We start from the raw sequence: 10,629 nt of genomic DNA, 5'->3' as shown, positions 1-10,629 counted from the left end.
CGTACGGAGCTCCTAGAGCGAAAGGACCGCGATTCTACCGCGACTTCGCAGAGGTCTTCGAGATCCCCTTCGCCTCTCCCTGATGGTTGGGAGCATGCTGATGCTAGCTTGATGAGGCAGGCTCGGCAATGGTTTGCTAAAGCGGTAGAAATAGATGAAAAGGAGGACGTTGCGAGGGAGTTTCTTCGAATGGTACGTCCGGTGACACACCATGAATGCCCTAATTAATGTTCTCTTTTAGATAGATCACCCTAACCGGGAGGTCGAGGGTGACAAGTCAGAATCAGACGAGGACATGGAGAGTGTACAAGATGAAATCAGCGGGAACGAAGGATATAGTGACGAGTCTGAAAAGATTGGCTTTGCCGATGAGTATGAAACTCAATAGTCCTGGAATCATGTCACGCTTGACAGATTATCACACTCATAGCACAGTGCAAGAGTTATACAATAGCAAAAGAAGAGCGCTATTTCAAAATCAATAAAATATCCTCCCTCTTCTGACCTTCCCGTTGCAGCAAAAAACCCAATTCTCCTCTCCCTATTAAGTGTAATTTATCCTCCTATTTTTCCCATCCCCACCTCATCACCTGAGGTTTTTAAAAGCTGGTATAGCCTGGGCTCGTGGCCGATGGCAACGGTTACTTGAACTGTTAATAAGAAGGAGCCTTTGCAACCTTGAAGAGCGCTCAATCAAACTGAGTAGCAGTATTACGTAGTAGTTGGTCCTTCTGCAGTCAATCTGCAGCTGTCCGTCCGTAAGCCGACGACGGACGCCTTGCGAAGACTTGTTTGTAAATGTCATGACGTAGACACAACTCCGCGCCGCACTTGCTTTCACCACCGACATTTAAACTCAAATAGCAAGTTAGCGATCATTTACAACATCACAAAGTTTCAAGACTTTTGCTCGCGTATGCATACAGAAGCAAGTCCGAGACGCACACAAAATGCCCAGAGAAAGCGAAAACGACGGATCAAGAGATTACCGCGACAACGATAGAGAGAGCGGGAGAAAGGAGCAGGACGAGAGGTATCGCTCAAGGTCAGAGCGAGACGATAGAGACAGGGACAGAGAGAGGAGAAGGGTTAGAAGCAGCAGTATGGATCGAGATAAGGACAGGGACAGAGAAAGGGATCGAGATTCCAGACGTCGACATCGCGAGTAAGCTACTTGGTCCAGCAGACAATATGTGCTGGACAGTTGACGGGTGTACCGTTGGTAGTTCTGAATCCCGCTCGCCTTCACGCCATCGTCGTGCCAAAAATAGGGATGAGGATCGTCATCACAAACCAAGGTCAAGCAGGAGGCGGTCTCGGTCGGGGTCAAGGAGTGATTCTAGTGATTACTCCAGTGACAGTGAGAGTGAAGATGAGAGACGGAGGAGGAAACGGAAGGAACGAGAGAGAAAACGCGAGAAAGAGGAGAAAGAAGTGAGAACTACAGCTCAAATGTTTGGCGTGTTTTTCTAACTGAATAAACTGTAGGAACGCCGAAGGCGAAAGGAAAAGAAGAGAGCTAAACGTGACAAGGTATTTTCCATTAAATTCCACAGATCTCTGATAAATATTGACAGCGACTGCTCTGTAGAAGAAGAGAGAGACCGCCGCTTCTACGCATAGCTGGGGCCAATATGGTATCATTTCAGAAATAGAGTGAGTCGTAACTTTCTTGTTTCAAGATACATAGCAACAGACTGATCAAGTCCCTCTTAGTTTACCCAAGAAAGATTCGGTTCGTGTCATATACATAAAGAAAACATCGTCGGAGTATCTGACAGATGGCCGATGTCCTGTAGGAATTCCGAGCTTGGTTGGTAGAGGAAAGGAAGATCAATCCGGAGACCATTAGCAAGGACAGAACAAAGAAGGAGTTCGCGGTGTATGTCGAGGATTACAACACGGGTGAGCAACGAAGAATCTCATGTCGAAGGAGTCTGAATGATGGCTAATCAAAGGATATGAATTCTCGTAGCAACTCTTGGGCACGAGAAAGTGAGTGAAAATCTACATCCATGATGCGGCCCTATATTTATTAAGGACTGTAGTATTACGACATGGACAAATATATGATAAAATTGAACATGATCCGATCAGGTCAAACTTTACCCGATGAGAGCAGTGGCTATGATCCTATGGCGGATATGAAGGCTCATTCGTCAAGTCTCAAGGTGAGCATCCCTACCGATCCAAGCCCAAGTACAGTTGTCGGATTTCTTATGCGATGCAGTCGACGACGAAGGAACCTCAAGAGTCATATCTCAGTCCTCAAGAAGTAGCAGAGCTGCGTAGAATTGAGGCGGAACGTACAGAGATCAGCAAACGAAGATTGCTGGGTATGAATGTGCCCAAGAATATGGGCGTCAGGACAGAAGATGCGGACTACTAGCTGTTTCACCATAGTTTTATGTTAGACCGCATGTATCCTTGTTCCTTGCTTTGGTCACTGGTGAGTGTGTAGAAAGCAGCCTTTCTTCGGAAGGTCAAGAAAACCCTCCTTCTAACGCCAAGATGAAACGCACAACAAACATCCATCATCGATACCAATAATGCGACACGTTTGAATTCCGAAAAAAAAATGGGACGCGTTTCGAGCTTCGAGGTTATCCGTCCGACGGCGACAGCTCGGGCAACGACAACAAAGTCAATTACGAAGATCTGTTCGTACTGTTTTTTCTATGCATACAGCTCGTCCAAATAAGTCATAGCAGATCTTAGATGGCTTCCAAGGTATAATGAAAAGCTCCTAGGACCGAGGGACTTCAGGAAGAGCTGACTTCGTACAGGTCCTCATTCAAAATTCGATCCCTATTCATCCGTCAGATTCCTTCAACGTTTGATCAGTCTTCTTCGATCTTAGTTATCCCTATGAAAACGCCCATAACAGCTCGATAATACTCCCGAGGCTCCGATTACCTCAAAGTAATGGGAAATCACCGTCCTCTAGAGAGCAAAACAGAGGACATTCCAGCTCGAGGAATGCTGAACGACGAGTACTGGTCCACTTTCACCTTCAACTCGGACGATTATGAGTTGGGTCCGATCATTGGTGAGTCCCAAGATGCATAATGTGAGGATCATACCAACAACCTTCTATAAGGCTTTGGGGCTTCGTCAACTGTTTATTCAGCCGTGTTTACCCCGCCCAGTCCTCAGCCTTCAACGTCGCCGAGTGTATCTTCGACCAGTTCAAACTCAACTTCAACGCCTCATTCAACACACATTTCTTCCCCTGGAACTTCTCGGAAACCTCGTCTAAGCATAACTCTGCCAGCGCCTTCCACTTTACCCACGGCAGTGACATCACGAGTGCTTGAGCGAGGGACATCATCACAGCCTCAAGGAAATAGGCCGTGCGCTATCAAAGTATCGAATTCTCGCCCGAATGTGGAACAATTATTCAAAGAGATAAGGCTGCTAGCTCTCTGCAAGCATCCCAATATCCTTCGGCAGGTTTTCATTAATCAGTATATACATAGCCAAAGCTAATAAGCAGCTGGACTGTAGAATTTTAGCTACATTTACCCTACCTCCAGACTGCCAGCGCATCGCTCTTGTAACCCCTCTCATATCAGGAGGATCTCTAGCTGGTATCCTTGATTGGCGCTCTAGATCGGCAACAACCCCTAAAAGCAATCATGCCTTCAAGTTCAACATTGGGCATAAAAGAAAGGAGGAAGATGGACGTGCAGGACTAGAAGAGGAGGAAATAAAGGCGATCATAAAACAAGTGCTTGAAGGGATGAAGTATCTTCATGAGAAAGGATACTTACATGTGAGTCTGTGGAATGAGCCGACGATTTGCACTACTAACGAAGAGGCAGAGAGATCTCAAAGCCGGTAACCTCTTAGTAGACGACGATGGTACCATCCTATTGGCAGACCTGGGCGTGGGCGGGGACATGAACCTTCCTCCTTCGCCAATATCAGAAAAGTCTCGGAGAAAGGGAGTTGAAGAGATCAGGTTTGGATCTACAGCGGTAGATGGATTAGGACCTGGGAAGGCAGCGTCGATGACGCCAGTGGAGGAGGATTGGGGTAGGAGAAAGAGCTTTGTAGGCACAGTAAGTGTTAGTATTTTTATGAGACCATTTGGGTTACTAATGGTAACGGTCTAGCCCAATTGGATGGCGCCAGAAGTAATTCTGGGAAGAAGATATGACAGCAAGGCGGATATATGGAGTTTAGGGATGACTATCCTCGAATTGGCTTATGGGACTGTCCCAGGATCGAAGAACAAGGGCAAAGATGTTTTGACAAGAATTATCACTGACCCTCCTCCGACCTTGGACAGGATGGGAAAGTTTAGCAGACAAATGAAGGAGTTTGTGGATGCCTGCCTCGTAAAAGATCCGGATGGAAGGTGAGCGTCAAAAATGATACGGGTAGTGGGGATACTAATAGAGGCGCAGACCGACTTCTGCACAGCTACTGGAACATCATTGGCTTAAAGGGGCCAAGAAAAAGAATTTCCTAGCTCAATCCCTTCTTGGTAACTACGCACCTGCTTCACTTTCCGGGAACAGAGCTGATTTTATTTCTCCATTCAGATGGTGTTCCTCAACTTGCGCAGCGGCAGGAGCTTCGTAAATTGCTGCTCGTCTTACCCTGCTAGACCATACACTGACTTAAATTTAGGTCGAATACCTACTGTGTCCTCTTTTGTCTCCCGCACATCATCGTGGGACTTTACTACTCCGTCTCATCCTCCATCTCCTATAAAATCTTCGTTACATATCCCCTCGGCCCGCTCCCCGTCTGTCATCTCGTACAAAGGCGATTACTTTGCGTCTCATACGCATTCCCGCAGCTCCTCCTTTAGCGTAATGCCACCCTCCCCAAGAGTATCTTTGAGACAATGGGCTGAAAGATCTGCTTCCGTCGAGGGTGACTACATAGTCGGCCTTGGAATACGGACGGGTAGCGAAAGAGGTAAAACCAGGTCATCGTCTGTAACTCCTGCGCACAGCGCTCGGAAAACAACATCATTCGATCTTCAGCGCCCAATGTCGATATCATCGTCCTCAAAAATCCCTGACGGTGCATCACCAATGAAACGTGGTAGAGATCTATGGGTGCCGAGGTCGGAGGATAGCATGGCGCAAGATGATGAGAGGGCGACGGCACCTATGAGCCCTTTAATGGAAGTGGGCAAGACCGAGGCGCATCATGCGGAGATACTCTCTTTGAATTTGAATGAGAGTTTGACGGCCTTGGAGATTAGAAGCGATGGTCTTGAAGCACATAGATCCCCAGAACTACTGTCCGAGGGGGCGGATGAGCCGGGAAGTATCCCTTCTGCAGAAGTTCCTAAAGAAACCTCCACCGAGGGTAAGAATGACGTTGTTGCAGCGACAGAAGATGCGAGACTGCCAGAAACAAGGGCAGATACGCCAACCACCGCAAGGCATACTGAGTATGCGAGCACTGGTCCCTCCACTGTCATCCCTCTTTCTCGAACCGAAACCATTTTAGCCAGAGTGTCGTCGCGAGCAGCCAACCCTGATCACAACGAAAAACGTAGTTGGCTCAGTAGGCGGTCCAGCGTGAAAAAAGCCGAGAAAGTGCTTATGGCGACTTCTGTCCAAGAGAAAGATAGATGTGGCTTGGGCAATGGGGCGGCACCTGGGCATTCGCATTCGCATTCGATAGGAAGAACTGGATCATGGGGAGCAGTTTTCGATAAGATGACTGGGAAGAAAGGCGAGTACAACCTAACAAATTAGCAATATGCTTTCCCTAATGGTTCGTATAGGTAAACGATAGGTATCCGTTATTGAAGGGGGCTTCATAGCTGTATATAGACACCCGTAGACAATTGAAGCTCAGGCAGCCGGTTGTAGCTGTAAGACATTAGCACACTTTACTTGGACATTCACTCTAATGAATTTATGGCATATTCGTTTTATATATGGGTATATCTGCATCACCGTCTCGAGCTACAACCATCTTATTGCTCTGCCGGTGAAAGCTGCAAATCACATCAGTCAAATCTCCTTGATAAAGCTCATACTCATACGCACGAGAATCACACCGTCTCCTCGAACGAACAACATCTCGGCAGTCCGTCTCTCGATCCTAGGTGGTAAGGGCTGTCCTTCTTCGGTCACGTCGACAACATGGATGGATTCCTCTGCTTGAGAGATGACAACGTTCATGTGGGCGTCATAAGCCTGTGGCATTGAGCGTCAGCAAACGCTCTTTACATCGTCCTAGACAATGGATGAGCATACGTGAAGAACACCAGTGACTATTCTGTCACCTCTAAGCTTAATCAAAACACGCCTGAAAAGCAATCAGCATACATGGCCCAAAACAAGTGGAAAGCGAGAGCAGGACAGGAGCAAGAACGGAAGCTACTCACTCTCCGAGGGCAAGCTTGACGAGGTCTAGAGGCTCTTGAATTTGAGAATTGACCACGGCGTCCATCTTTATATGATTCGTGGGATGGTCTCGATCTAAGGATATAGGCGAAGACTCTCTTTCAATGCCCAAATCAAGTGATTCTTCGTCCGTCACTCGGTGGTCGGCATGGGATTCAAAGAAGTGCACTTCAAATTCAATTACGTAACAAAGCTGACTCAACCGGCCATCGCGACGCGTCCCGCAACGCGAATGGAGGTGGTGGCCAATTTCAGAAAGTTGTTGTCTTTGATTTCCTTTACATTGTGTATATCTTCATTCCCATTTTGAACAGAGGTCTTGCGCGCTATTCTTGAATAAGGGGCAGGGGGACAGCAACTATACTTCAGAAGGCATCCGACAACCATTAACTGATTGAGGAGGATAGAGGACGAGCAGTAGCCGACGTGACTTATCCACGACATTGCCTGTAGATATACATGTCTAGGTGGGCTGGTCGACTTGGCAATACCAGTTGCACAGCTTGACTGACCATTGATATCAATAGACGCCGAGAAGCAGCTGAACTGGCTCGTGCACTTCAGCTATCTACCCAACAAGCCCAAACTATTTCAAAACCATCTCCTCATTCCTTAAGCTCCAGCGACACCTCGGGAACTACACAAGAGTCTAAAGAAATGGAACTTAGGCCTGTAGAACCCACAGAGGGTTCTGCTGTTCAGCAGGTTTTTCCAGTAAGGCCTGATATGTCTGGAGAAATTATGCCTCCTCCCAATGCTGTGCCGGCGACCATCGAGACGATAGAGATCGGCACTAGTTCCAGTGCCAAACAGCCCAGTATGTTTCTAGGCCTGTTTGCGAAGCTTTATCAATTTCTGACTTCATATATAGCTTATCTGAGTGAAATTGGAACCTTCACACCCTCGAACGGTAACCCAGACACTTCCATCTTGGTCCCTTGCACGGACAGCAATAATACTCCTACGACCAACACTACTTCTTCCAGCAAAGCCTTGCCTCCATCTTCTCTTCCAACTCACGCTCGACCAGCCTCCGACGGTCTTTACTCCTCACCAGCACCTTTTGTCCCTCCTTATATCCAAGACTCTTCTTCCAATAACGAATCTCATCCTTCACATGTGAGCAGTACCGAGGTATCTTCCAATCGACCACTTTTCTCTCCTACTCAGCTGCAGTCAAGCGTCCCTCCTGAATCTAGTGCCGAGCTTCTCGCGAAAAAGGTGAAGACATACGGAAAATCTTCTCTTGCGACCCTCTCATCTTCTATCAAAAGACCAAGCGACGGATTAGCAGTTCCTACCGGTGTTTCATCATCATCTCCAGGTGCAGCTCGTTTTCAAAACAAGAGCAAGTCCACCATTTTTTCTTCTGACGGCGAAGATGGAAGATCGTTAAGGTCTGCCGGTCTGCGACGGAGTTCGCAAAGTCCTCAGAAGGAAGCAAACCTCACTTCGCCAGATCCATTAGATAGTCTAGCAAAGAAGAGAAAACTTTTGGCGGCCTCTCGAGCTGTAGTTGAAGTCACTTTACCCGATCACTTGTCACCTACAAAGAAGACATCTGGGATCACTGAAGAGGATAGAGGCGGTGCGGTTGGAAAGAGGAAGAGAGCGGAGAGTGCCGGGTGCGAGAAACCAACAAGCAGAGGAAAAGAGGTTGAACAACCACAAGTGGCATCCGACGCAGAGCTTATACAATCTAGCCCGACCGATGCCAATTTACCTGTTGAAGCGTCCACCTTGCCTGCGAACCCGCAAGCCTCTCAGGTCTCATCAGGTTCTGCTTTACCCCCTTCCGCTCTCTCCAATTCCATCCCCACCTCCGCGTCCGAACCTGCCTCTAAAACAAAATCCAAAAAACGAAAGTTTGACCCTATGGAGATCCCTGATATCGACGATGGGATCGACGAGGATTTCCAACCTGGGACTAAAAAGGCCAAGCCAAAGCCAAAGGCTAAAGCGAAACCCAAGGAAACTAAAGAGAAGAAGGAGAAGAAGGCACCAGCAAAGAAGGGCAAGAAGGCTCTCAGTTCTGCCGAGATCATGGAAGAGCCAGGGGATGTCCCGACGACCGGCGCTTCTGCTTCCAATGATACTGAGCAATCGACTGTGACGTCTAATATGCCGGAGGCTGTCGAGCCGGAATTAGCACCGGCTCCAGCTACAGAGTCAACGCCAGAAATACAATCAGTTATTGAGCCACAACCTTCAACAGCGACCGAACCTGCTGCAGAACCTATCTTGGCGGCCCCCGAACCGAAACAGACAAAGAAATCCAAGAAAAAGACATCTTCCAAAAAGAAAGCTACCCAACAACCAACCGAGGTAGTAGACAAGGAAAACTCTAGATCCCCAAGTAAATCCCCCGCCAAACCCCCCGCTAAACCGGACAGTCCTCTAGCACAACCATCATCCACCAATGTTGCCGAATCTCCGACACGGCCACGTCAACCACTGGCTCGTGCTTCGAGCAACACGGGTATCTCCACGCCACAACCTTCCTCTTCTTCTTCCAGACCAATGTCATCGGGTGGTAGAGAGGGTACACCGGTGGATGTCAGATTTAGGAATCGTAAGTTTCAGTCCATCTTGAAACTCAAAATACAAAAACGCAAAATATAGATAAAAGGATAAAAGAAAGATGAGATGATGGGGCTGACCAATTGATTACCCGGAACATAGCTCGCAAAGATCTCCCATCCGTACTTGCCAAGTTTGGCGGACACAAACGTACTGGTATGTCGAAGAAGCTCAAGATTGTCCCCTTGCACTCCAAAATTGGTCCGCCAGCCAAGGCTTTGCCGCCGGTACCCAAGAAGCCTCAGAAGAAGGTTGAGAGTGAAGATGAGGATGATGAAGTGGATGGGGAAAAGAAGATTAAGCCTGGGAGTAAGGAGTGGTTGATGATGGAGGATTAGTTTTCATCAAAGTGTCTTTTAATGTTTTCAGGGTTTTAGATCGGTTGTCATGTTGTGCTGGCTTGTCTTGGATGTTGGCATGTATTTTAAAATGCAGTATTTCCTAATCTTACTTTTCAGATGGCTGATGATCCCATTTGCTTGCAATTGACGTGCACCAAAAATGCTGTCTTGTTCAAACCCAAACAATGTCCTTGCAATGCAACAGTGCAACAAGAAACCCGGAAACTTCGTGGTAGTCATGCAATGTAGTCGATCGGCATGCTAGCGACCTAAATACACCTCGTCGTCCCAATCCCTGCATCCCGACATCCATCGAGCCGCTTAGAATCGCAACTTGGAGAAGACTATGGGTACACCATCAGCTATTGCTCAGAGCAATCCGAAACATTAACGACTGTGACTTACACCACCTGTTCTGTCCCTTATGGTACCTTTCCTCGAAAGCCTTCTTGATGGCCTTCTTGGATTCCTCCCTCTGGGTAGGCTCCTTGAAGGTCTCAGAGGAAACGGAACCCTTGAGAGACTCGAGCTCGAGCATGTATCGGGTGGGGAGGAGGTGGGCGTAGTTGACGACCTTGATGAAAGGCTTAACCTTGGATCGACGAGCGATTCGCTTCTTGCCCATGTTCTTGGTCACCTTGAGGGGGTACCTGTCATATCGAGTTTAGTCGAGGAAATGGGAGGGGGCAAATGGATAGACACACCTCTCAATGCCAGCAACAACGGCGTGGGGGTAAGGTCGCTCCTTGGTCCCGTCGTCTTGCTGCTTGATGACGACGACCTTCTTGCCGGCTTGACGACCAGAGAGGACGACAGCGACTTTTCCGGGCTTGTAGACTAGTGAAAACATCAGTATGCAGTTTTTTTCTACGATACGGCGCTAGGTATCCGAGTCTGGGTCTGAGAGAGTCGGGGGCCTCGGAGGATTTGATGGGCGGCTGAGTGATGCCCTCGCTCTCCTCCTCTGCCGTCGAAAACTTGCGTATATCCCCGCCGTTCCGCCTCGTAAATTGTTGATGCTTTCCTACAGCTTCTTCTATGTTCTCCGCTTCACCAACCCAGCGATCCCAAGCGCGCCCTTGACAAAAACGATTCTCCTCTCCCTCCCAGACCCAGACAATGATGACGAATGCTAGACATATACTCACCTAAAATCAAGTCAGCACTAGTCCTCAAACATCAAACAGCAGCGGTACTCACTCTTGACCATCTGTAGTACAAAGCAAGCAAAAGAAGCAGCACGGTCAGCAACTGGCCATGCGCTCGAGAACACGGCTCCAAGACTCACTTTTACCTGTAGAAGCCGTTAGCTGATGAGGAGAAAG

The 10,629-nt window shown here is 48.1% G+C and overlaps 6 protein-coding genes across 6 annotated transcripts in view; 4 read left to right on the top strand and 2 right to left on the bottom strand.

Annotated features, from left to right (window-relative positions):
• Positions 1 to 460, top strand: part of CNA07610 (hypothetical protein) — a 1,236-nt gene extending 776 nt beyond the window's left edge. Inside the window, exons 4-5 of the mRNA XM_567111.2 lie at positions 1 to 192; positions 242 to 460. The exon at positions 1 to 192 is cut by the window's left edge and continues 121 nt beyond it. Coding sequence (XP_567111.1) covers positions 1 to 192; positions 242 to 388 — 339 coding nt within the window. The 3' untranslated portion in view covers positions 389 to 460. The remainder of the gene's footprint in view (positions 193 to 241) is intronic.
• Positions 461 to 826: 366 nt separating this feature from the next.
• CNA07605 (hypothetical protein) lies at positions 827 to 2,416 on the top strand. Its single transcript, XM_024656114.1, has 9 exons — positions 827 to 1,165; positions 1,227 to 1,434; positions 1,489 to 1,533; positions 1,592 to 1,656; positions 1,717 to 1,735; positions 1,800 to 1,905; positions 1,976 to 1,995; positions 2,049 to 2,171; positions 2,231 to 2,416. Exons 1-9 carry the CDS (start codon positions 951 to 953, stop codon positions 2,387 to 2,389), a joined length of 960 nt encoding a protein of 319 aa, XP_024514186.1. The 5' UTR covers positions 827 to 950; the 3' UTR covers positions 2,390 to 2,416.
• Positions 2,417 to 2,696: 280 nt separating this feature from the next.
• Positions 2,697 to 5,894, top strand: CNA07600 (hypothetical protein). Its single transcript, XM_024656388.1, has 10 exons — positions 2,697 to 2,730; positions 2,787 to 3,049; positions 3,101 to 3,449; positions 3,508 to 3,775; positions 3,825 to 4,064; positions 4,119 to 4,363; positions 4,413 to 4,492; positions 4,551 to 4,586; positions 4,639 to 5,703; positions 5,756 to 5,894. Exons 2-10 carry the CDS (start codon positions 2,926 to 2,928, stop codon positions 5,764 to 5,766), a joined length of 2,418 nt encoding a protein of 805 aa, XP_024512033.1. The 5' UTR covers positions 2,697 to 2,730; positions 2,787 to 2,925; the 3' UTR covers positions 5,767 to 5,894.
• CNA07590 (Sm-like protein, putative) lies at positions 5,771 to 6,500 on the bottom strand. The gene is made up of 4 exons (XM_567109.2): positions 6,365 to 6,500; positions 6,234 to 6,285; positions 6,024 to 6,173; positions 5,771 to 5,971 (listed from the first exon to the last, which is right to left on the bottom strand). Exons 1-4 carry the CDS (start codon positions 6,427 to 6,429, stop codon positions 5,951 to 5,953), a joined length of 288 nt encoding a protein of 95 aa, XP_567109.1. The 5' UTR covers positions 6,430 to 6,500; the 3' UTR covers positions 5,771 to 5,950.
• Positions 6,501 to 6,677: 177 nt separating this feature from the next.
• On the top strand, positions 6,678 to 9,398 carry CNA07580 (hypothetical protein). Its single transcript, XM_567108.2, has 4 exons — positions 6,678 to 6,850; positions 6,911 to 7,200; positions 7,255 to 8,955; positions 9,066 to 9,398. The coding sequence occupies exons 1-4, from the start codon at positions 6,843 to 6,845 to the stop codon at positions 9,299 to 9,301; spliced, it is 2,235 nt and encodes a 744-aa protein (XP_567108.1). The 5' UTR covers positions 6,678 to 6,842; the 3' UTR covers positions 9,302 to 9,398.
• On the bottom strand, positions 9,237 to 10,618 carry CNA07570 (60s ribosomal protein l27, putative). The gene is made up of 6 exons (XM_024656387.1): positions 10,593 to 10,618; positions 10,505 to 10,514; positions 10,009 to 10,141; positions 9,710 to 9,954; positions 9,415 to 9,648; positions 9,237 to 9,362 (listed from the first exon to the last, which is right to left on the bottom strand). The coding sequence occupies exons 2-5, from the start codon at positions 10,512 to 10,514 to the stop codon at positions 9,626 to 9,628; spliced, it is 411 nt and encodes a 136-aa protein (XP_024512032.1). The 5' UTR covers positions 10,593 to 10,618; the 3' UTR covers positions 9,237 to 9,362; positions 9,415 to 9,625.
• Between the last annotated feature and the right edge of the window lie 11 nt (positions 10,619 to 10,629).

Source organism: Cryptococcus neoformans, chromosome 1 (genome assembly GCF_000091045.1).
Source record: "Cryptococcus neoformans var. neoformans JEC21 chromosome 1, complete sequence".
Lineage (NCBI taxonomy): Eukaryota > Fungi > Basidiomycota > Tremellomycetes > Tremellales > Cryptococcaceae > Cryptococcus > Cryptococcus deneoformans.
Note: the sequence above shows the minus strand (reverse complement) of the source record. Positions and strands in the feature narration are given on the sequence as shown.